This window comes from Berghia stephanieae, chromosome 4 (assembly GCF_034508935.2).
Source record: "Berghia stephanieae isolate SIO BIC M18660-M18661 chromosome 4, UCSD_Bste_1.3, whole genome shotgun sequence".
NCBI lineage: Eukaryota > Metazoa > Mollusca > Gastropoda > Nudibranchia > Aeolidiidae > Berghia > Berghia stephanieae.
The window spans coordinates 20961658-20984157 of NC_088363.1; the positions used below are offsets into that span (position 1 = coordinate 20961658).

Genomic DNA, 22500 nt, shown 5'->3' on the forward strand with positions numbered 1-22500 from the left:
TCCTTACTCAGAAGAGTATTTCTCGTATACTAATTCAATTGTTGAGAAAACCAAAATGGTGGTTGTATTAATATTTATTTAGTCGTGACTTTTGAATAAAATGTTTTGTTTTATTAGAGGAAATACAATAGAAAATTACATTGTTTTGCAAAATTATTTAGTCTGGCAATAAAAATACAGCGGTAATTACTTTAAGAATAATAAAAAAAAGAACTAACAAATTAATTTGTTAAAAAACAAAAACAAAAAAACAACAAAAAACAAATAAGAAAACAATTTAAATAAATGAGTTTTGAGAAGTACTTAAAGAAACGAGAAAAAAAAAAGAAATAATTTAAATGGATAAACAAATATATAAAAACAACACAAATTAATACTAAATTGATATAATATTAGTAAGTTAATAAATTTAATTCAATACTGGAACCTTCCCAAAGTCATTACATCAATGGTACCAGCACAAGTAAGGCAATAAATAAGAAAAAGTTCGTTTGCCAAAAGCTCTATTCAGTGTTCACTGGTTATTAAGGTGGGCTCATTTGAATTAGCCCGACCTAGTACTAGAGAGGCCAGACAGCAAAAATCGGAGTTAGTTCACCGTCAGGTGACGTGACGATGAGATGACGATGTGGGCGGAGTGGAGTGGTTGGGGAGGGGAGGGGGGGGGGGGGTTGATAAAAAGAACAGGAGCGTATCCTGGTTTATGCATTACGGGGTGCATGGTCATTCGCAATCTATCAAAAATACACACAAATTGATTTCAGTACGAAGTATCAAGTTTAAGTAGTAACTTTTGAAATTATCTAATTTAGATTAGATTATTTCGGACCTGGTAATACAGCTTATAACTTGAAAAAACAGGCTGGTATTTGCCCACCCTGCCCATTATTACCAGCCGTCCCTGGGCCGGACTATATCTATTTATATGGTTTCACCTTGTGTTCAAAGTTCAGACTCTGGAACAGGCTTTTTACTTATATTCTCTCGCCGTATTCAGGTGTAAAATAAGTACAGGATCATTCACAGCGTTGCCCCTGTCATGCCAGTTTGTCATATCACTTTACATGCGCCATGCTCCTCCCAACGTATTTAGTGTTGTTTTTGGCTAAGGACCAATTGCAAAACACTTTGAGCACGTTCAGTGGATATTGCACCATATAAAAGCTCAAGTGTAGTTAATCCTGATAACCAGCTTTATGTTCGATTAAATAAGAAACTTCATCATTTGCTTTGATTAGGTTAATTTCTTGTTTAAATTCTTACCAATTTCATATTATTCTTGTCGTGTAGTTGTAGATAAGCTGAAAATAAAGGTTTTAAAGCAAAAACCTTTCTACTTTTTTATTATTTCTATTGAAAACTTTATCAGAGATGGTTAGTTGCTAAACCATCATCCGTGCATGTCTATGTGCACATGGGTGCAGGTCTGATAACCTAACGCAAGTATATGAACTTATATTAACATTGTCTTAATAAGACAATAAAAATGATATTATTTTGCATTGGGTCTAGAGTACTGTATTTCCATTATAAACCACGAGCTCATTGGTGACTACTGTGAGAGCATTTTACGGTGACCAATTTTGTCTCAACCCTATTTAATTTTAGTAATGGCACCTTTGGTAGCAAACCTAGTTTTTTTAGGAACATCATGTGGCGTGACTCCATACAGTTAATTAATTGAAGAGTGACGCCATTGGATCATTATTTGATTGGTTTGTTTCAAAACCGAAAGAGAAGAAATAAGTTGAAAAAAGGTACCAAAAAACAAACAAACAAAAAACAAAAACAAAACAAAACAACTTACTAACAAAAACAAAAAAGCAACAAAAAACAAAAGCAAAACAAAACAAAAAAAACCCAACAAAAAACAACAACCCAAAACAAAAAGAAAAAGGAACAAAGGAAAACATCACGCTATCAAGGTGAGATGTAAATGAGAAAGCGTGAGTTACATTTTCTGCATTCTCTCCAATACCATAAACCAGTTAAATGTAATAACTCATATTTAAAAATTTGGCCAGAAAACTCCCACATCTAAGCTTACATGTTTAGTGTTGCTGTTGGCCATTGACCCATTGTAAAGCGCTTTGAGCACGATATGTGGATTTTGTGCTATATAAATGCTCAAAATTTTTTCATTTGCATATCTGATAGGATTTTAGGATATTACATAATGAGGTTGAAGGTTTATTAAAAATTAAATTAAGAGAGAACCGCAGTGACCTGTAAGTGCAATAGATAGTAAAACTAAAGATGTAATAAAATCTTACAACTTTCCTATTAAAAAAGAAAGATGTAGGACGTTTTGTGGTAAAATTACACTGAAGAGTCGTGAGTACCGTGGGCCCACACACACACACACACACACACACACACACACACACACACACACACACACACACACACACACATACACTAAAAAAAATAGGGCAGCTCGTGCAAAAAAAAACAAAGTGGGGGGGGGGGGGGGGGGGGGGGGGGGGGGGGGGCAGGGGGCCAAGGACCATCCTAGTTGTTCTTGAATTTTGATTCCATTGTTCTCAGTTCTCACCACTGTCTATTATTGATTTAAAAGGTACGAAGCTGGCATCACTCAGCTCTTTGTTATTGTTTTTAGACACTCATTTTAATCATTATTTCTCACTAAATTATATCAACCAGACTATTAACATTTAAGGTTACACATATTGTTTTGTGCTGATAAGGTATATCCGGCTGGCGGATGTTGTGAGCATCAACATGCAATGAAGTGAGTAGGAAAGTGCCAGAAGACAACAAAGAATAAAAACTTCGTGGCGGCGATGGGGGCTCGAACCCGCGACCCTACTGGTGCGACAACTCTGCCTGGCCGGAGAGGTCTTGACTCTACCGTATGTGCTATCCCTCGAGCCCACATTGTCTTCTGGAACTTTCCTACTCACTTCATTTCTTGTTATTATCAACATAAGTGCCTGCTCCACTCACTTTTCTGAGTATCAACATGGTGGATATTCAGAAAATATAACAAAGCTATCAGACCTTAAAATGAAACTAAAAAAAAAAACAAACATTGTTTTCAAGCTGATTAAATTCTTAACAGATAGATGCAGCTGTGTGGTCTAGTGATATGACACTCTCTTTTCGATCGGAAGGTCCTGGGTTCGAGCCTCACTCAGCGCATAGTTCAGTTCTTGGAAAAGGCTCTTTACTCACATTCTCTCACCGTACTCAGTTATAAAATGAGTACCTGGCCATTAACAGCGTTGTCTCTGTACGAAAAAATTGTAACATCGCCTAACAGGCGTCATGTCCCGTTCTACATGTTCCATGTTGGCCAGGGACCCCTTGTAAAAGCGCTTTGAACACATTTAATGGATATTGCCCTATATAAAAGATCCATTTTTTAAACAGATGCGTACGACACGGTGATAAAACAGAAAAATAGTATACAAGAATGCTTATCTCAAAAATCAGCCTTCTTTGACCAAACCTCAAATTTTCCGAACGTCGGGACAAATGTGCTATCATTAGGTCACAAGGTTACTTTTGTCTTTTCTTGGACTTTTCTATATTATACATACTTTGGCACACTATCATACGCACCTCATAAGATAATAGGGAACAAAAGTGTGATGTGAAAAAACTGGTTCTATTCTCATTGGAAGTGTAAAACCACACGTCCGGAGAACTGGATACATACCTTGTGCAATTGATCTTCTGGTTTCAGAGTGATCGTGTCTTATTTTCAAATCTAAATAAATAATGGTCTTCAATAAAGATCACCCATCTTCGGTCTTTTACGTCCTGTAATCCTAAGAATCTCCTATACATCCTGCTAATAAAATAGTTATGTCACCTTATGATTCAATGTGTAACCTATTCATCACCTAGTCCTCCAAAGGGCTGGTTAGATACACACTTCCAAGGAGTTTGTAACCGGAAGAGTAGAACGTGTAACCTCACGACTTCTGTGTCTGTTTACTATTTATGGCTTGATTACAAAGATTTACACAGTTGCATTGACTATTCATTGTGCTGTTATTATAACATGTTTAGTGCTGCTGTTAGCTTGGAAAGTGCGTTGAACACATTTAGTGGATATTGTTCTATATAAAAGCTCATGTTTTATTTATACACGTAGATTGTCGTAGGTTATATTCTTGTAGTACGATCTGCCCATGGCAGGCTTGCTCCTTTTTTTTTGCCATGGCAATTGAAAATCATAAATTAACTCTTCTTGATAGAAATTTTTTTGTGACGCCAATGTTAAGACAATGTAGATATAGGGTGCGAGAAAAAAAAACAGGCACAAATTACGACGCTATTTCAGTACGAAGTAGACACTAACAATATTCGATAATTTACAAGCAACAAGAACAAAACCTTAAGTCAATTTTTGCCAAGTTTAATAAACTTAATATGCTTTATTGGTTATGAAACTATGCTGGCTCATATAAAAATGACGATATCAAAAGTGTCCAAATTTGAGTCTTGTTTTAGCAGTTCAGTGTAATTTGTATACAGAAGTTGCCGTGTCTGGTTGAAAAACAAATGACCGATCGGGAGAAAGTCTTGAATACATTGTTTGCTTCTATCAATGCTACACACTTTTCAGTACGAGCAGAAATCATATTCGATTTATTTCCAAATATAAATAGCCACCAAAGCACTCTGTGACTTGAATCCCATGGACCACCTCATTCATTGTTCATTAGTGATTTGTAAGGGACGTTATATTGCTTTACACGCGTAACAAGATATTCAAAATGCACAAGATCGACTTATCATTCAAGATATTAGAAAATCGATTGGATCATGGGAAAAAGGGTACGCATTAGTCATAAAGCAAAATAAAGGATCGAAAGATTACATCAAAACTTGAGAATTACGTCCAAAATTTTTGAAACGGTATTTTTTGCGACGTGTTTATTAAAACACTCGTGGAATTAAAAGTTTTTAATAAGTTTTTTTGGGGGGTAAAAATGTGTATATCTACACAAATTTGAATAATTGGGTTTGAGTGTGATAAAACTTCAGACCTGTATAATTTATAGTCTGGTGGCTGCAGGTTTCAAAACTTTTCCGGCGTTTATTTTCCCGCACCCGATATTAAATTAATTCGTTTCTTTCTATACAAGTTACTTGATTTTTGCCTTTGTACTGTAACCTAAATGTACAAGGTGACTGATGAGGTTTATGGTCAGAATATAAATGTAGGCATATCAATAATATTACGGTTATCTACCCTGAGCATTTATATCGCGCAATATCCACTAAACGTGCTCAAAGCGTTTCACAAGGGGTCCCTTTTATCTGAGTACGTCTGTATTGCTCGATTAGTCCATGGTTTAAATCTCCTGTACATATTTCAAGTTTATATTTTACTGTCTATTCCTCTAAAGATAAACATCAACAATGAAACCACACATAACAGTCCTCACCATGACAGTGGTAGCAGCTTTGGCCCTCTTGCACAGCGCAAACGCGCAAAGACCAGGTAATTATTAAAAAAATAGTTAAAAACAATTAATGTTGACGTGATTAATAATTGGTTAAGATCAGATAGATAAGATACATTTTTATGAGTATATAACAGAAATACTGGTGGTATTGTGGTAAATTACTGATGAGATATTTACACGCCCGGGCTGATCATACCATATAAAACAATTAGGAAACCTCAATTAGTTTGTTTATCAATAATGAAAACAAACGTTTCCATTAACATCCGCGACAAGGAATGAGTTTATGTTATGTGTAATAATAATAATAATAATAATAATAATAATAATAATAATAATAATAATAATAATAATAATAATAATAATAATAATAATAATAATAAAAATAATAATTATGATAATAATAATAATAAAAATAATAATTATAATAAAATAATAATAATAATAATAATAAAATAATAATAATAATAATAATAATAATAATAATAATAATAATAATAATAATAATAATAATAATAATAATATAATAATAATAATGATGATGATGATGATGATGATGATGATGATGATGATGATGATGATGATGATGAGGATGAGGATGATGTTGATGATAATGATGAATAACGATGTTATTGATGATGATGAGGAGGAGGAAGGAGAGGAGGAAAAGGAGGAGGAGAAGTAGAAAGAATAGAAGGAGATGAGGAAGGGATGAAGAGAGGAAATATGATAACAATTGATAACAAAATGACATTCTAAAGGACCTTCTCCTTCTCGACTTCCCCTTCTTCTTCTCTCTCCACTTTCTGCTCCTCCTCCTCCTCCTCCTCTTCCTCCCTCTCCTTCTTCTTCTTCTTCTTCTTCTTCTTCTTCTTCTTCTTCTTCTTCTTCTTCTTCTTCTTCTTCTTCTTCTTCTTCTTCTTCTTCTTCTTCTTCTTCTTTTCCTTCTTCTTCTCAATCCTCTCCTGGTTTAAGTCTTGGTGTGAACAGCGCAATATTGAGTCCTTTGGAGAAGGCTCTTTACTCTCATTCTTTCAACAGATTCAGGTGTAAAATAAGTACCTATTCAGATGTATTGGCGTCTGTGGATTTTGCGCCATATGAAAGCTCGATTTTATTTCCTTTTTTTTTCTTTTTGTTGGTTTCCTGATGCCCTTATTCATCGCACTAAAATAATCATTTCAGTGTGCCATGGCTTTGCTGACATAATTATAGCTATTGATGATTCGGAGAGCACACAACGACCAAATCCCAACGATCCATCAACGAATATTTTGGCTCCCGGAGAACTGGAGTTGGCGCGGTATTTTATAAGCAACAGCCTACTCAGTAGCTTGGACATCAATCTGGCAATAATTGCACACAGTAACTCGGGGAGGACACTGCGAGGTTTTACAACTAACGCGGTAAGTTTGAAATGTACTTTAATAATAATCTTTGATCATATTAGTTTGGTGATCCTTACACACATTATAATTTTATGTCGTAAGAGTATTTGGGCGGGAGTACACTTTAGAACATGACCTTATCACTTACGTGAGTAATACTCTACATGGAATGTGACATAATGACAATGATAATGGTAATAATAATAATGATGATAATAATAATAATAATAATAATAATATAATAATAATAATAATAATAATAATAATAATAATATAATAATAATAATAATAATAATATAATAATAATAATAATAATAATAATAATAATAATAATAATAATAATAATAATAATAATAATAATAATAATAATAATAAGAAGAAGAAGAAGAAGAACCATAATAATAATAATGATAATCATCATCATCATCATCATCACTATCATCAACATCATCATTGTCGTCGTAATCATTATCAGCATCATCAATGCCGTCATCAACACACTACTTTTATCAGTAATAACAGAAACAGCGGCGACAATAGCAGTAACAAAAACATCATCATCATCAACAGCAAACACCAAACGTGATTATATAACCAAGTTGCTTTTTCCCCCCGATAATTTTCAGGCTGATCTCTCATCATCATTACTGTTTGAACCCGAATATCTCGGGAGTGACACGGCTGCAGCTCTCTCCTATGCCATCGACCTGCATCTGAATACTGGTCGCCCCAATGCCGAAAAGTACATCATTCTTCTACTTGACAGTGCCTCTTCGACTCCAGTCCAGACCTTTGTAAGTATCAAAGATTCTGTTATGCCAAAAGAAATAAATAAATAAATAAATAAATAAATTCCCTTTATTCATCCCTAAGGGGAAATTTTTCTTTAGGGTCTATTCCAAGGGAAGACTGGAATAACCCAGGCGTCAGCCGCAGTGCAGCGCCGCAAAGTGAGCTAAGGCTAGGTGACTTGCTCAAGGCCACACAACGCGGCGGGTAGTCGAACACGGTACCTTTCGGGTACGAAGCAAAGACCATACCGCTGAGCCACGCTGTCCCATAAAGCAATAAGTATGAGATATCCTAATGCCCATCGGACACTGTAGAGGGACCTGTCGGACATTTGTGAACGGCATCGAAATAGGTATCAGTATAGCATTTTCAGTAATATCAGTGTAGCTCATTGTAACAACAAAATGATAATTTAAAAAAACGGGAAAAAACCATCATGTACAAAAGACTAAAACAAAAGACAAGAAACAACTCCAAGCCCCCCCCCCCCCCATCCCCCCCCCCCCCCCGGACAAAGATCCACAGACCAAAAACTAAAAAAGAAAAGAAAGAAAAATAACCAAAGGCCAAACAAGCGTCCTACCTACATATTATTTAAGTTTCATGTCCTAGTTGGCTAGTGACTCTTTATATATTTATAAGACGTTTAGTGGAAATTGCGCTATATAAATGCTCTAGTTTATTGTGTTGTTTTCTATTTATATTGAGGTCGTTAAATTAATTTTATCAATTCTATTTATTATATGGTGGTCTCATAGGTTCAAGCCAGGAGAGCTACAACAAATAACATCAAAGTAATTCCCATTGCGTTTGGAAACAACGGGACACCTGCCTCTGTACTTAACAGCGAACTCATCCTCATCGGCTCCTCTAGACAAACTAAAAGAGTTAACAGTGCAAGCGAATTGATTGGTATTGCTCCTGACCTTATCAACGAAGTTTGTCCGAGTAAGTCTACAGTTTCATTGAAATATTTTCATTTTCATCATCATCATCATCATCATCATCATCATCATCATCATCATCATCATCATCATCATCATCATCGTCATCATCATCATCATCATTATCATCATCATCATCATCATCATCATCATCATCATCATCATCATCATCATCATCATCACCATCATCATCATCGTCATCATCATCATCATCACCATCGTCAAGTACCCAGTATCTCATCACCTACTACAATAAAATCTGATTGTATTGATTTTAATTCTTTACCAAACCAGTTGTGAACTTTCCGACGACCCCGACGATAACTTCAACTGCCATCCCAAATTCAGGTAATTATTTTTCTATTCAAATTCCTTTTATCAAAAATATAATAATAAAACATTTACACATCATTGGAAAAGACAACAGTCATAGTCTATAAACAATGAAAATAAATATATTTCATGTTAAGATTTTACAAGGTTTTATAATCATTCAATGAAAAAACCCAGCCTCAATTTGCAGCAGCAGCAGCAGCAGCAGTAGTAGTAGTAGTAGTAGTAGTAGTAGTAGTAGTAGTAGTAGTAGGTGGTAGTAGTAGTTAGTAGTAGTAGTAGTAGTAGTAGTAGTAGTAGTAGTAGTGTAGTAGTAGTGTAAGTGTAGTTAGCAGTAATATAAAAATTACAATATAATAATGATGATAATAATAAAATTAATATTATTATTATTATTATATATTTATTATTATTATTATTATTATTATTATTATTATTATTATTATTATTATTATTATTATTATTATTAATAATAATAATAATAATAATAATAATAATAATAATAATAATAATAATAATAACAATAATAATAATAATAATAATGATGATGATGATGGATGATGGTAACAACCAAGTCAAATATGTTTTATTATTCTCCCTCAGTATGTCAGGGAGAGATTGATATAGTCATTGCTATTGACGACTCGTTAACAACTCAGAGAAACCAAGGGGCTGTCCGAGTGGTGGCTTCTGGAGAGATTGCCTTTGCAGAATATATAATCAGAAATTCTGATCTCGGCGCTAATGGTGTCAACATTGCTCTTATCGCTCACAGTAATTCAGCTCGTGTCCTCTCTGAATTCTCGTCGTCACAGGTATCGTCGTCTTGCTCATCTTTGTATGTAAATTGTCGGTGATGACGGTGGTGATGATGGTGATGGTGATGATGATGATGATGATGATGATGATGATGATGATATGCATACCTTTATGTACCTGTTATATCAAAGCTTGCAATAGGGCTTTAAAGTCGATTATGTCCACAGCATGTACTCTTGGATATTTTTTGGTTGATTTGTTCTTATTCTGAACATTATTGTCGATGTTCATAGCTAAAAGAGAATGAACCTACCTTCAAGTCGGGATGTTCCAGGTTTTAGAGAGCTTTTTTGCCTTATGAGGGTCATTCAAATCGATCGATATTTGAAAGACGATTTTTCTGAACAAATTTTAAAATACATGTTTTTCCAGACTACGGTGGTTGACTGGTTAATGGTAGTTTTCTCTTGACATTTTTTGTATCTTGCTATGATATTCTCTCCTCTAGAATGATCTTATAGCTGCCTTGTCTTTCACACCGGAGTACCGGAACAGTAATACGGCTAATGCATTGAGCAAAGCAACAGAGCTCCATCTCAACAGTGGAAGACCAATGGCTACAAAATATACTGTTCTACTGGTTGATTTTGCATCTTCCAATCTTGTCACTGCCCTGGTAAGTTGTAGCTTTTCTTCTGGTAAAACAATGGCTTCATTGTTGTCAACGTAATAATTGATCACAACAATAATGTGCTAAATGATAGTCCCCCCCCCCTCCAATTCGAACACTCAAAATGGCTTTCTCAGTTTAATGACTTCTAATGGCCGTACACCGAGAATAATTGTGAACATAACTGTTGCGTATGTTGCAAACACCATGAAGCTAAAGTCTTAGGTAACATACTTGTCCATCATCATACATTATTTGTGTGTTTGGTCTTGTTTTATGGGGCCTAGTCACTTGTCCCAATTCGGACACCATGTGTTCCAATTCTGACACTTCGTTGTGCCAATTTGAACACCCCTTTGAAAATTAAGATACTCCATGTAAAAATTGCGACACCCTTGGTGACAAATCTGACATGATCATCTGGGGCATTGAAAACTACTTAATTCAAGAACCTAAAAAAGCTATTGAATTAATATGAGAAAAACGGCTTCAAAAATCGTTGTAAACCAAGAAAAGAGACTAAGCAGATATACTTAATTTTTGGTTCCAGTTGATGTTTGACCGCACACATTTCAAAATAATATGAGAAAAATCCTTTTCGATTGTACGAATTTATATTGCAAATATTGCTACTTTATATTGCAAATCGACTGTAAGATGTTTTGAATTCGTGAAAAGTGATGGAGAGAAACTCGTACTAGGTCTTTGAGTGAGGCAAGGATTTTATGAGACAATTTATTTAATTAGATTAAATAGACCTAAATTTATCATGCATTTATTTCTGGCTATTTAAAGTAGGAACCTAGCTCTATGTCACAATTCTTATTAAATTTATGCGTTAAAATCCGTTTGAATCCGAGTATTTCTGTCCAACCCATCCTTCAACTCAGATCAATGGGAATAATTTTTGCAATGCTCTATCGTCATAATCACATGATAGCAAACAGTTGATCTCATCTTTTAAACGCTGAAGAGACAGGGTTATATTTCTTTTTTCATCTCCTCTTCCTCTTGCTATCGAAATGCATGTCCAAAGCTTGAAAAGGGTATATCGTCTCCATAAGAGACATTGTCGAGTGGGAAAGGGACTGCATCAGCAACTGGAGGACATGTCTTGAAGTCCTGCCGTCCACCATCATTTTGCAGCTGATGTCCATGTAACCTCGGCCTTTGTTTGAGATAGACCCGAAGAAGATTTTCACATGGAATGAATGAAGATAATTCAACTTACCTTAATTCCTATTTTCACTTTAATTCCTGCCTGTTTTTTAAAAATATTTTCCCACTAAAACGTTGGTAATAGTCCATTCTGTTTGATGCGAGATGGCCTGGTGGATAAGGCATCGCATCACCAGGCAGACCCAAGTTTGAGCTTTGCAGGGCATTTCGTTTTTTTCTCCCGTAATAAACTTAGCCCCTATCATTCAATTAAGGTGGTGCACTGTGGCTGACATCTGTATTCTCTTGGCCTTTTCTGGAGATAGATCTGGAGATAGATCTGAAAATTCATCCCTGAGGCTGAATAAAAGGATTTTGTTAATCATTTATAAATCCATTATTACATTTTTCAGAGACAAGCAAACAGGGCCAAAGATTCAAGGATTGCTGTCATTCCAATTGCATTCAGCAACAATGGCGTCACTGCTCCCGTATCGAACTCCGAATTGGCCGCGCTCGGCGTCTCATCAACTTCATACTTCAGACAGAACACTGATCTCGGCTTATTGACTATTACCAATGATGTCATTGATTACGTCTGTGGCGGTAAGTAGGCTGATGAGACATGGTCTTGTTTCTCTCTCTCTCTCTCTCTCTCTCTCTCTCTCTCTCTGTCTTTCTCTCTCGCTCCCCTTTCCTTGCAGACACAAACACACAGACACACACACACACACACACACACACACACACACATACACACATACCCACACCTTTCTCTTTTCCAGTCTCTCCCCTACCGCTTCCCTAACTCTCCCCCTTTTAACTTCATAATTTGATTTCATTATATAGATATAGTTTTGTTTTCCTCTCGTCACTATCTGCGTGTTTTGTCTGTCGCATAATATAGAGCTAAATCCAAAAAGTCGCATTTTTGCATTTTTTAAACTTTATGAGATACATTTGTCCTTTATAATTTGCTCACGTAGGCACTTTTAACTTTTTTTATGTTCCTGCATGCTGCAGATGATGATGATGATGATGATGATGATGATGATATTATTATATATTATTATTTATCATATCATCATCATCATCATCATCATCATCATCATCATCATCATCATCATCATCATCATTGTCATTATTTTTAAAAACACACAAATGTACATGAAGGGAAAACAGTACTGTACGCAATGAAAGTTTGCGTTTACAATGTGAAAGGCATTTAACAATGTGCAATATGGAAATTCCTTGTAAAAATATATCTGCAAAGCTAATCTAGTATATCTTCCATATATATTCAGGTACTGTTGCTTTGGTGCCTCTTGCTGCAGAGACAACGACACAAACAACCACTACCACTACAACTACAACCGCAGCACCCATAATTATAGCAGCTGATATAACTGGGAAAGGTATGCTGTTAAAACATTACGTACGTTTTAAAATACTGTAACAATTGTCATCACGATATTAAAGGATTGATATTAAATGATCGTTCGTATAATATTGGAGATTTAGAAGTGATTAAATACATCATGAATGTATGTCGAAACATAGCGGCTTAGTTGGATTTTTTTGAAATATTATTATAATCGTAGCGACGCATAGCTTTTATATGATGGGTTTAAATAATAGTGGATAGAATGGGTATTTGGTCAAAATATTTGCATTAAAAAACCATTTGCAATATGGAAGTTTAACGGTATACGATTATTGCTATGAGTGATGGCAGATCTAATTAGAACACGGGTTCAAACAAAAATTTCAGAGGTAGATTCTCTCTTTAATATTTGTAAATAAAATATAATGTAGGGTACCAAAGTGTTTTTTATCCTTTTTATTACAAGATAAGTTAACCATTTTTACGTTCCTTTTTCAGACCTTCTCAATAGTAAATTAGTAGTTATGTCTAACTTTTTTTTTATCGGAAAGCACTTTGCGATGCAATAAGTTCAAGCTTTTTCTGTCCATATTTAGCAACAGAAACAAGTATAAACTCAAATTTTATGAATCGCATAGCTCTTAAATAGCTAAATGAATATTTGCTTCACCTTACCCCCCAAAAATACTCTTCGAAGAACCAATACCATACTCCCAACAAACAAATCGACTGGTTTGCTCCACAATTTATTAAACTTGAAATTTTGTCTAGGTCTTTAACAATCAAATACAAAAAAAAACCATCTTTTCACTCACTTCCAGTGGGGAAATTTCTTCGTAGATAATATTCCGAGTAAAAACTGGAATATCATCAGTACCAGTGATCTATGGACGCGGTGACTTGCTGAAGACCCACATTGTGTGATGTTGTCAAACTCGGTACCTATCGGGAAAGAAGCAAAGCCCATACTGCTAAGCCACTCTGACCCTTGAGCTCCACATTATTTTACTGGAGCCAAAGCTTAAGAAAACTGTTAAACACAAAAACAATGAATTCCCTCTTCCAGTTTGTAAAGGCATGGCGGACATCGTGATCGCTATCGACGACTCCGAAAGCACCCAACGATCTGACGGTCAAGGTGGAGTTGTTGTGGCCCCTGGTGAATTTGAATTCGCTCGTTATTTCATAGAGAATTACGTACTTGACTCGAACATCACCAAAATCGGCCTTATTGCTCACAGTAGGTCCGGAAGAGTTCTCTCTGAATTCTCATCTGATCAGGTAAATGGAAAGATGTAATAATACAAGATAATATAAGACGCAAATCTATCATTATTTTAAAATCCAGACTTGAAATAGTTTGAGACTAAAATACATGCTCTCTCTTGATCGTTTAAAAATTCTTATTTATCGAGAGTTAAAGAATTTAAGCTTTTTTTGACCAAAGAGATCATGAATATTGAATGACATATTTTTTTAGTATGTCAATGATATGAAGTTTATGCATTAATTGAGATTATTTTAATGATACTTATTACTTGCTATTATTAAAGGCATTTAAAGGAGTCACTCCTATTAGCCATAGACCCTTGCTATTATTTTATATAATATCTAAAGGATTTTGCTGGCCTTGTATATTGCCAAATAATGCATCGGTTCTGAGCCTATATGAACAAAAGAGAGCGTCTCAGTTAAACACAATTAAGATATATTCGAGTTATTTTCAGAAATTTTGGGAGACACAAGTGATTTTTATATTTGTAAATTATTTATTTATTATTTTGTAAATTGCTTTTCTTTCAAGGCTCATCTCCTGTCTAAGCTAACATTTCCAGCTGAGTACCAGAACAGCAATACAGGCGCTGGAATGCAGGCTGCGATTGACATGCATCTAAACTCAGGACGAAGCGGGGCTGCAAAATATGTTTTGCTGTTGCTTGATTCCGGTTCATCAAACCCCGTACAATCATTGGTAAGTTAAAAATATTAATGTAATATGCACTGATGCCAGAAACGGGGATAGATCATAAGCGTTATATGCCATAATGAAGAAATCTCACTGAAATAGCTATTTCGGTCCTCAATTTGGTACTCTGCGAGATGGCTAGATCATGCCGAGGTCATTGGTGTTGATTTGAAAAAAATGAAATTAGAAGAAATACAATGATATGAACACGCTCAGTATACAATCATCACTTCATTGGTCTCCGTGAATAAAATCATGCAAAGAATTCTCTTTAACTGGAGCAATTCTCGAATTAAAAAAAAGATATCTTTTTACTTTATTGCATTGACGGTGAAAGGACTTTCTACACCGCTGTAGATTTGCTAAATGCTTCAACAACCATTAGGGAATAAGACTTTTTCATTTGTTGATATCACCAGTCATTACTATCATTATCACCACCACCACCACCATCACCAAAACCACCACCACCATCACCCCACCACCACCACCACCACCACCACCACCACCACCACCACCACCACCATCATCATCATCCTAATCATCATCATCATCATCATAGTCATCATCATCATCATCATCATCATCATCATCATCATCATCATCATTATCATTATCATCGTCGTCGTCGGCGTATCCGTCTTTATCGTTTTACACATATAACTCTAAAGTTACTCACTATCACGTTCTGTCTCATAGGTCCAGGCATCTAGAGCCAAAAGTAACGGCGTAGAGATAATTCCCATTGCATTTGGAAACAACGGAAACCCCGCCCCTATTCTCAACACAGAGTTAGTGATACTTGGTGCTACTACATCGTCATACAAAAGAGTCAACAGTGATACCGATTTGATATCTCTTACACCAGAAATTACCAATGGAATTTGTCCAGGTATGAACGTTTCTATACGACGACCACCATTGGCTACCATAATGTCCCTGTTTTCTTAATGATTATCGATCAATATACCGAAAGTCAATGATTTTCTACATCATAGCAGTTATCTTCATTTAAAGCAAACTGACGTGACATCATCAGAATGAGGAGCCGTCACCTTATATATATAAAAACAAAAGTCAGCACGCCCCTTTAATTCAATTTTGCCACAAGGTGTTCGAATTTTAACGCGCAGCTGTCATCTAAATTAAATACTATCTTTTAAATATACACACACAAGTTCGGACTAAAGGCCAGAGGTATGGCTTATCTCAATTTATCAAATTAATATATAAAGTGTTGCTATTAGTTCTTGGTTATATATTTTTACATTTTTGTGCATTTCACTCACACTCTCTCTCTCTCTCTCTCTCTCACACACACACACACACACACACACATATATATATATAATATATTATATGTTATATATATAAATATATATATATATATATATATATATATATATATATATATATGTATGTTATGTATACTTGTCGTCATAGATTCTCAACTTTGTGTTTATACATTTTCATGCATGCCACGTCTGTAAACGAATTTCCATTTTTTTGGATGAATTAAGTATATATTATTATTATACTCTCTCATAATGCAGGATTGTAATGCTCCAAATATTAACCTAAATGATTGAATTAGATAATAAGATATCAAACAGGATCTGTTGCACACTTTTTATTGTATTGTATGGCTGCTATACGTTTCAGGGACTTGGAATTATCATTTGTGTTCGTCATAACTTACAATCTAAATCATTGTATTTATTGTTATTTTGAGAATGAAAACAGTAAGTTTAGCTTGACACGATCACGTTACACCGCTGATTTAGACACTACACGGGTTGCCTGTCGAGCAGAGAGTTGTTCTATATATAAAATTGCAGTTATGTGTTTTAAATATTATTATTATTATTGTATATTTATATTATTATTATTATTATTATTATTTATTATTATTATTTATTATTATTATTATTATTATTATTATTATTATTATTATTATTATTATAATTTTTTATTATTATTGACTTGCTCGTGTGCATGCTGCTGCAATATCTAGACACGTCTAACCATCATTTACAATAAAACGTCTTTGAAATTTTTTTTCTGTGCCACATTCTTCGACCAGTGAGACATTCTATTGAAGTCTCTTCACTCTTTATAAAACAATGCAAACCATTTAGGTACCCTGGGATAATAGATTATTTAGATGGTTCAAGTCTTTTTGGTTACATATGTATTCTCGGGTAAAATTGATTTTCCCCTTTCCTTCAGACCTTATAACAGTCACCACTACAACAGCAGCACCCACTACTACATCAACGGGTATGTACTTTGTAAAATGCTTACGTAATAACTGAAAGCAAGCACTGGTAATTCATCATCATTATAAAAAAAACAAGAGAGCTTGAAAGTCCACGTTGTTAAGATATTTAATGAATGGAAGTGCTAGGGTAAAAATGCTTCAAGAACCGGTTTCTCTGAAGCAGGGGTGTTGTGAAATTATTGTGTTAACTATTTCTGTAAACAGGTAGGCACGTTATTTTCCTGAGCTGAATTTTACAAAAAAAGCTTTCTTCAATATTCAGATGTACATCCAATAATGGATCCCCTATATCTATTCTTTACGCAATAAAAATAATCTTCTTCTACTTTTTATGAAGCTTTTTATCATCCTAGATAATATGATAATCTACAGTTTTTGTTTTCCAGGAATTGGGGTAATATTGATTAAGAATGTGTTCATAATATATAAACTAGGTGTGCTAAAGAGTTAACGAGTAAGAAAAGGGAAACAATATATTATTCGTCTGTTTGTGATTAGTAGCAAATAGAACCAATCTAATATCTAAAACATGAGTCCTTTCTAAATGTTAATTATTATAGTTTTATAGTGAGTTTAAAGGTAATAAATAGTTTTATGCGTTATATAACATCTAGACTACCCGTTATAACAAGTTAATTGTAGTGATGATCAGTCCTTCGTACCCAACAGTTACCGGACAGAAATACCCGTCGTGTTATCACTCCTTGAGTCACCTCATCCTGGCTCACTTTGTGGCGCTACATTGCGGCTGACAACTGTATTATTTCTAGTCTTCCCTTTTAAATGACCCTGAAGACAATGATTTATTTCCCCTTGAGGACCAATAAAGGGGAATGTTATTTACTATGCCCACTGCTAACACAAAAACGGTCCGTTTTTAAAGCTTTTTATTGATCCTAAGTATTTTCATTTTTGGGCACCAGGCTCTAATCTTGTTTTTTGTGATATGATTTTTTTTTTCTGAATTCCAGCTGCACCAACGACTACTACACCACCCCCCAGGAATAGTTTTTTGAATGCCATAAGTAAGTTTTATAAACCTATCAACACCGAAATCTATCTTTCATTCTTCTCTTTTATCAAATTATGACTATGTTATGTCTATCTATCTATCTATCTATCTATCTATCTATCTATCTATCTATCTATCTATCTATCTATCTATCTATCTATCTATCTATCTATCTATCATCTACTAGCTATCTATATATATATAATATATATATATATTAATATATATATAATCTGTCTCTCTCACACACTCTCTCTCTCTCTCTCTCTCTCTCTCTCTCTCTTTTTTTTCTCTCTCTGTCACTCTATATTCCCTTTTATACCTATGATAATGTTTGTTAAAGGTAAAGAATAAAAAGATATATTAAAACAGCAGTGACAGTTGTAGCATGTCTTTGTGTTTGTTGTCGCAGTCGTAATGGTGATGGTGGCGGTGATGGGTGGTGGTTGCAATGGTAAAAATAGAAGCAGTAGTGGTTGTATTTATTGTGGTATCAGTAGCCATTGTTGTTGTTGCTGTAGTAGTAGTAGTAGTAGTAGTAGTAGTAGTAGTAGTAGTAGTAGTAGTAGTAGTAGTAGTAGTAGTAGTAGTAGTAGTAGTAGTAGTAGTAGTAGTAGTAGTAGTAGTAGTAGTAGTAGTAGTAAGTAGTAGTAGTAGTAGTAGTAGTAGTAGTAGTAGTAGTAGTAGTAGTAGTAGTAGTAGTATAGTAGCAGTAGTAGTAGTAGTAGTTGTAGTTTTTGTAGTAGTTGTAGTAGTAGTTGCTGTAGCAGTAGTGGTAGTCGTAGACGTGTTATTACTAGAGGTAGTACTAGTTTTAAAAGTTTCCCTTCTGGTGAAAAATAGAAAACAACGGATGTGGAAGAGTAGGAGGAAGAGGAGGAGGTGGAGGAGAAGGAAGACGAGGAAGAAGAGGAGGAGGAGGAGGAGGAGAAGGAGGAAGAAGAAAAAGGAGGGAGGATGAGAAGTCATTTGCCCATGTCTGTGCAGCTATACTATTTAATTCAATGGCTATTTGTTTTATTCTGCCTATTTTTTTATCTTTTAGTTACATAGTGACCAACTAATCAATTATGTTTCCCGACAATGATTCCGATCTATTAGCAGAGTTGTAAGTTTAAAGGCTAGATTTGTTTCTTTGTTCAAGCACCTTTTGACAAAGCATAATAAATTTTCAAAACAAATAAACGATTATTGGAAAAATCCGATTTAAGGAGATGAGTTCCTTTATTATAAATGACAGAAATGATCTTCTGTTTAATGCTGCATTCCTATTGTTACCAAGGTCTTGAAATAATTTCTGCTACCATTATATTTAGGGTTATAATAAATCTATAAAGAGCAGTTCGTTTAAATTTTGATTTCAACATCTATTTCCTAGAACGGATATTTAATATTATTTTGTAGCATTAATTGTCAAATCTGTGCCTAAACTTGTAACAAAGTCAAAGAGACAACGACAGCGACAGCAAATCCATGCTCATGAGTTGTGTCTTTGTGTGAGATAATTTACAAATATAACTATTCTCAGGCGTGTATAATGAACCGACTAAAGAACAAGAAAGCTTGTAACTTAATAAGTTACTATATGAAATACAATATTGGTTTCATATGGCCATTTTGAGAAATAATTATTAGGATTTCGTGAAGTTTATTCACTATAATGATACGTTAATACGCGCCCCGATAAAATGTGTCTAAAACAGTGCCAGACAAAGCATGAAGAAAAATAAAATAAAAAATATCATCCCATAAAAACAGTCTATCCCACATGGAACTGTTTCATTTACACTTTTTCATAGTTTTATCTTACACCAGTGCCCTTTCTCTAATTTGCTACACTAATCAAACGTGTATATCAATCTTCACATTTAACGCTTTTTAATTTTATGAAAAAAAATCCAAACAGCTTGTCAAGGCCTGCTGGATTTAGCAATAGCTATCGACGATTCATCTAGCGCTCAGAGAACAGACAATGGAAACATCGTGCTGGCTCCAGGACAGCTGGAACTCGCAGACTATTATATCAGGAATTCTCTTCTCGACGATTCTAACGTCAAAATTGGCATCATTGCTCACAGCAGCTCCGGAAGGATAATCTCGGAATTCTCTACAAATTCGGTGAGATTTGTTAAGTTAAAGTGGTCTTTTATCACTAGAGTCTGGCAGAAATTCTTGATGGATGAGTCTACATACATAATAAACCTCAGTTTAATGGCCTCTGATTAAAATATAAAGAACAAACAACAATTGCTTTGGCCAAGTCTAAAATATATTATGTTAACAACTTTAAACACAAGCTTCACTTTATACAACAAAGACAAATAATAAGTACTTTACTGATCTCCTTTTATTTGTTGACGCATGTAATGAGAATAAGGTAATAGAAAGGGTCAATAATTAACCAAAAAAAAAAAAAGAATTCCCATACGATGTTATGCGAACTTTATATCACATGGACCAAAATAAGTTAGTAAATTCTCTAGATATATTGACACATTGATTGCCCTCTAGAGGTCCCAGGTTTGATAATATTTTCCAAGATGAGGGTCATTTAAATAGATTTTTGAAGGACGAGTTTTCTGGCCAACATTTTAAATACGTGTCTCTCCAGAGTACGGGAGTTAATTGGTTAAATTGAAAGAAAAATCCAGTTTGTAAATTTTAACTTTAAATTCTATTTCATCATCCAAATTTACCAGATTGAGACACAAATCAGTTTTAGGGTGTTGAAGTCATTACATGTTTTTGGTCCGTTTCTTTTTTTAAAAACAAATTTGTCTGATGTATCTGGTATAATTCTGTAAAACTCTGGAAAATAAGTATTTAAAATTTTGGTCAAAAATCCCAGGTTTTTCGCAGGGTGAGTGTCATTTTGAATGATCGTAATTTGAAAGTTTCAAACTTTCTTTTTTGAAACTTTGAAACTTCGTTATTTGAAAGTTTTCTGGCAAAAAATGTAGATACATGTTTTTCAGATACGGCAGAACTGGAGTTTATCGCATTGAACTGTAAAGCAGCAAGTACATCGAAATAGTCGTTATTTATCGTTCAATTAGGATAATCTACGATAATTTTGTTATCCTCCTCAGACTGCTCTCCTTGGATCTTTAGACTTCACTCGAGAATACCAAGGCAGCAATACAGCATCTGCCCTTTCGACAGCCATTTCTCTCTTCTCCAACTCCGGCAGATCTGGAGCGTCCAGATATCTTATCCTTTTCACAGACGAGCCATCATCCAACTTTTTTCAGACATTGGTGAGTGACCCATTCAAGGTAATTTCTAATGATTCCATCAATTATTGGTATTAAAATAACTCGAGCATGTATATAGCGCAATATCCACGAATAATGCTCAAAGCGCTTTACAAGAGTTCCCCAACCAACAGCAACACTTAACATGTAGGACGAGACAATGACGCCTGTTAGGCAATATTACATTTTTTCCGACAAAAACAATACTGTTCACGGGCACGTACTCATTTACACCTGAGTACGATGAGATAATGTGAGTGAAGAGCCTTTCCCAAGAACACAATTATGCGCTGCCCCGAGGTTTAAAGAAACGTTTTATAAACTGCATATAACTAGGTAAACATTCGAACCAAAAAGATTATACCGTCGTTGTGGTGATAATGTGTATACAACATTGAAATTTTAAAATTATTTATAGGTGCTAATACGATTTAAACCTGTCGTAGGGGATATTGACTACAGGTATTATTTACAAATCTGATACTAAGCGAACAAAGAGTATGGAAATGTTTATTAGTAATGGTATATTCATCAGACATGATTGTAGATGTAAATAGAGATGAATTTGAATTTGTGTAGATTATAGAATCATATCCATTGCAAGAATGAGATGTAACAAAACAAAACAAAATATTTTCACGGGATTGGTCATAATGCGCCCACGTTACCACAACGCAGGCGAGATCCGAGAGCATAGCATGTTGTAAGTGTGAGGAATTAATATTAGCAACATAAAACCCCGTTCCTTTTCAAGAAAATATATTTGTATACCTATAATATTATTAATAGAGATGTAACGATGAAGTTATCTCACAAATAAAATGAAATGAAATGTATTTATATTGAAATCTTTCAATTCCTACTTCTATGCAGTCATTTGACCATCCCAGCATCCTTTTGTTCTATACATCATTGAATAATTTGCATCGACGTGAACATACTTGCAGGCTCGTTTTAACATTGTTATAATGGAGAATATTTGCCTGGTTTGAGAATATATCTATTACAATGATGAAACCATAACAGTTTGGGTTATCAGACCTGCAAAAATGCTCGAGTCGATTTGCATAATTTATTGACCTACATCAATATCGGGAAATAAAGATGTTTAATTT

The 22500-nt window shown here is 34.6% G+C and overlaps 1 protein-coding gene across 1 annotated transcript in view; it reads left to right on the top strand.

Annotated features, from left to right (window-relative positions):
• The window catches only part of LOC144970213 (uncharacterized), a 52480-nt gene that overhangs the window by 8314 nt on the left and 21666 nt on the right, over positions 1–22500 (top strand). Inside the window, exons 2-17 of the mRNA XM_078909616.1 lie at positions 5385–5479; positions 6630–6850; positions 7459–7626; positions 8383–8572; positions 8863–8916; positions 9505–9716; positions 10169–10336; positions 11902–12094; positions 12793–12903; positions 13939–14153; positions 14677–14844; positions 15538–15730; positions 17068–17118; positions 18091–18144; positions 20038–20249; positions 21221–21388. Of these exons, the coding sequence (XP_078765742.1) occupies positions 5398–5479; positions 6630–6850; positions 7459–7626; positions 8383–8572; positions 8863–8916; positions 9505–9716; positions 10169–10336; positions 11902–12094; positions 12793–12903; positions 13939–14153; positions 14677–14844; positions 15538–15730; positions 17068–17118; positions 18091–18144; positions 20038–20249; positions 21221–21388 (2460 nt within the window). The 5' untranslated portion in view covers positions 5385–5397. The remainder of the gene's footprint in view (positions 1–5384; positions 5480–6629; positions 6851–7458; positions 7627–8382; positions 8573–8862; positions 8917–9504; positions 9717–10168; positions 10337–11901; positions 12095–12792; positions 12904–13938; positions 14154–14676; positions 14845–15537; positions 15731–17067; positions 17119–18090; positions 18145–20037; positions 20250–21220; positions 21389–22500) is intronic.